Source organism: Fulmarus glacialis, unplaced genomic scaffold (genome assembly GCF_000690835.1).
Source record: "Fulmarus glacialis isolate BGI_N327 unplaced genomic scaffold, ASM69083v1 scaffold34800, whole genome shotgun sequence".
NCBI lineage: Eukaryota > Metazoa > Chordata > Aves > Procellariiformes > Procellariidae > Fulmarus > Fulmarus glacialis.
The window spans coordinates 290-1,349 of record NW_009187692.1 but is presented as its reverse complement, the minus strand read 5'-3'; the positions used below and the strand labels follow the sequence as shown (position 1 = coordinate 1,349).

At 63.4% G+C, this 1,060-nt stretch overlaps 1 protein-coding gene across 1 annotated transcript in view; it reads right to left on the bottom strand.

Annotated features, from left to right (window-relative positions):
- Positions 1 to 9: 9 nt before the first annotated feature.
- The window catches only part of LOC104075504 (sodium-dependent phosphate transport protein 2A-like), a gene marked incomplete at both ends in the record, with an annotated part of 1,298 nt that continues 247 nt past the window's right edge, over positions 10 to 1,060 (bottom strand). Inside the window, 4 exons of the mRNA XM_009576038.1 lie at positions 10 to 105; positions 445 to 640; positions 727 to 838; positions 948 to 1,054. Of these exons, the coding sequence (XP_009574333.1) occupies positions 10 to 105; positions 445 to 640; positions 727 to 838; positions 948 to 1,054 (511 nt within the window). The remainder of the gene's footprint in view (positions 106 to 444; positions 641 to 726; positions 839 to 947; positions 1,055 to 1,060) is intronic.

Here is a 1,060-nt window from a genome sequence, read left to right as displayed (position 1 = left end):
GCCCCTCACCTGTGGGGGTGCAGGGCCACACCACACACGGATGAGGCTCCGGTTGCGCAGGCTCTCGTCCCCTGTTGCGATGCCTGTGATCACTGACTTGTCCAGCTGCAACAACACACACGTTGGAGAAGGCCCTTGGGGGCTGATAGCACCCCCAGCTCAGGGACATCTTCACTGGGTTGGGGACACCACTGCCAGCCTGGGGACACTTGGAACACAACCACTGTCAAAGGGACACCAGCGCTGGAGACAGGACTGGACACCAGCACAGGGACAGCAATGCTGGGGGACCACCACCAGCCTGGGGACACCACTGCCAGCCTAGAGACACTTGGGCATGACCACCATCAAAGGGACACCAGTGCTGGGGACATCACCACCACTATAGGGGACACCAATGCTGGGGGACCACTACCAGCCTGGGGACACCACGGCTGAGAAGACCTGGATGATGAGCTTGGTGAAGGGCTCCGTGATGATCTTCAGCAGGTCAGGGGCGTCCTTCCCACTGCGGATGTTGAAGGTGGCCACGACCAGGTGGGTGACGTGGTGCAAGTACCCGCTCACCACCTCCAGTGGCAGCAGGACCAGCACTGACAGCCAGTTGAAGCAGTCGTGCACCGTGGCACCGGCAAAGGCCCTGTGCAGAGGAGCCCATTGGCATGGGGTGGCCCCTGGGGAGCCGCCCACAGCCCCCCCAGTCCCTCTGCCCCGACCGGCTCTCACCGTTTGAACTCACTGCGGTCACCAGCCTGCATGAGGGCCACGATGGTGTTGGTGACAGACGTGCCAATGTTGGAGCCCATGATGATGGGGATGGCAGAGCGCACCTCCAGTACTGGAGACAGAGAGACCCACTAGCCCTGCATGGCCCAGCTCAGGGTGACCTTGTGCAGCCACCCCATCCCCCAGCCTCAGGTCCCAGGGAGCCCCATGGGCGCACTCACGCCCCGAGGAGACCATGCTGACGATGATGGAGGTGGAGGTGGAGGAGCTCTGCACCAGCACGGTCACCAGGATGCCCACCACCCGCCCAGCCACCGGGTTGGAGAGGCTGGGG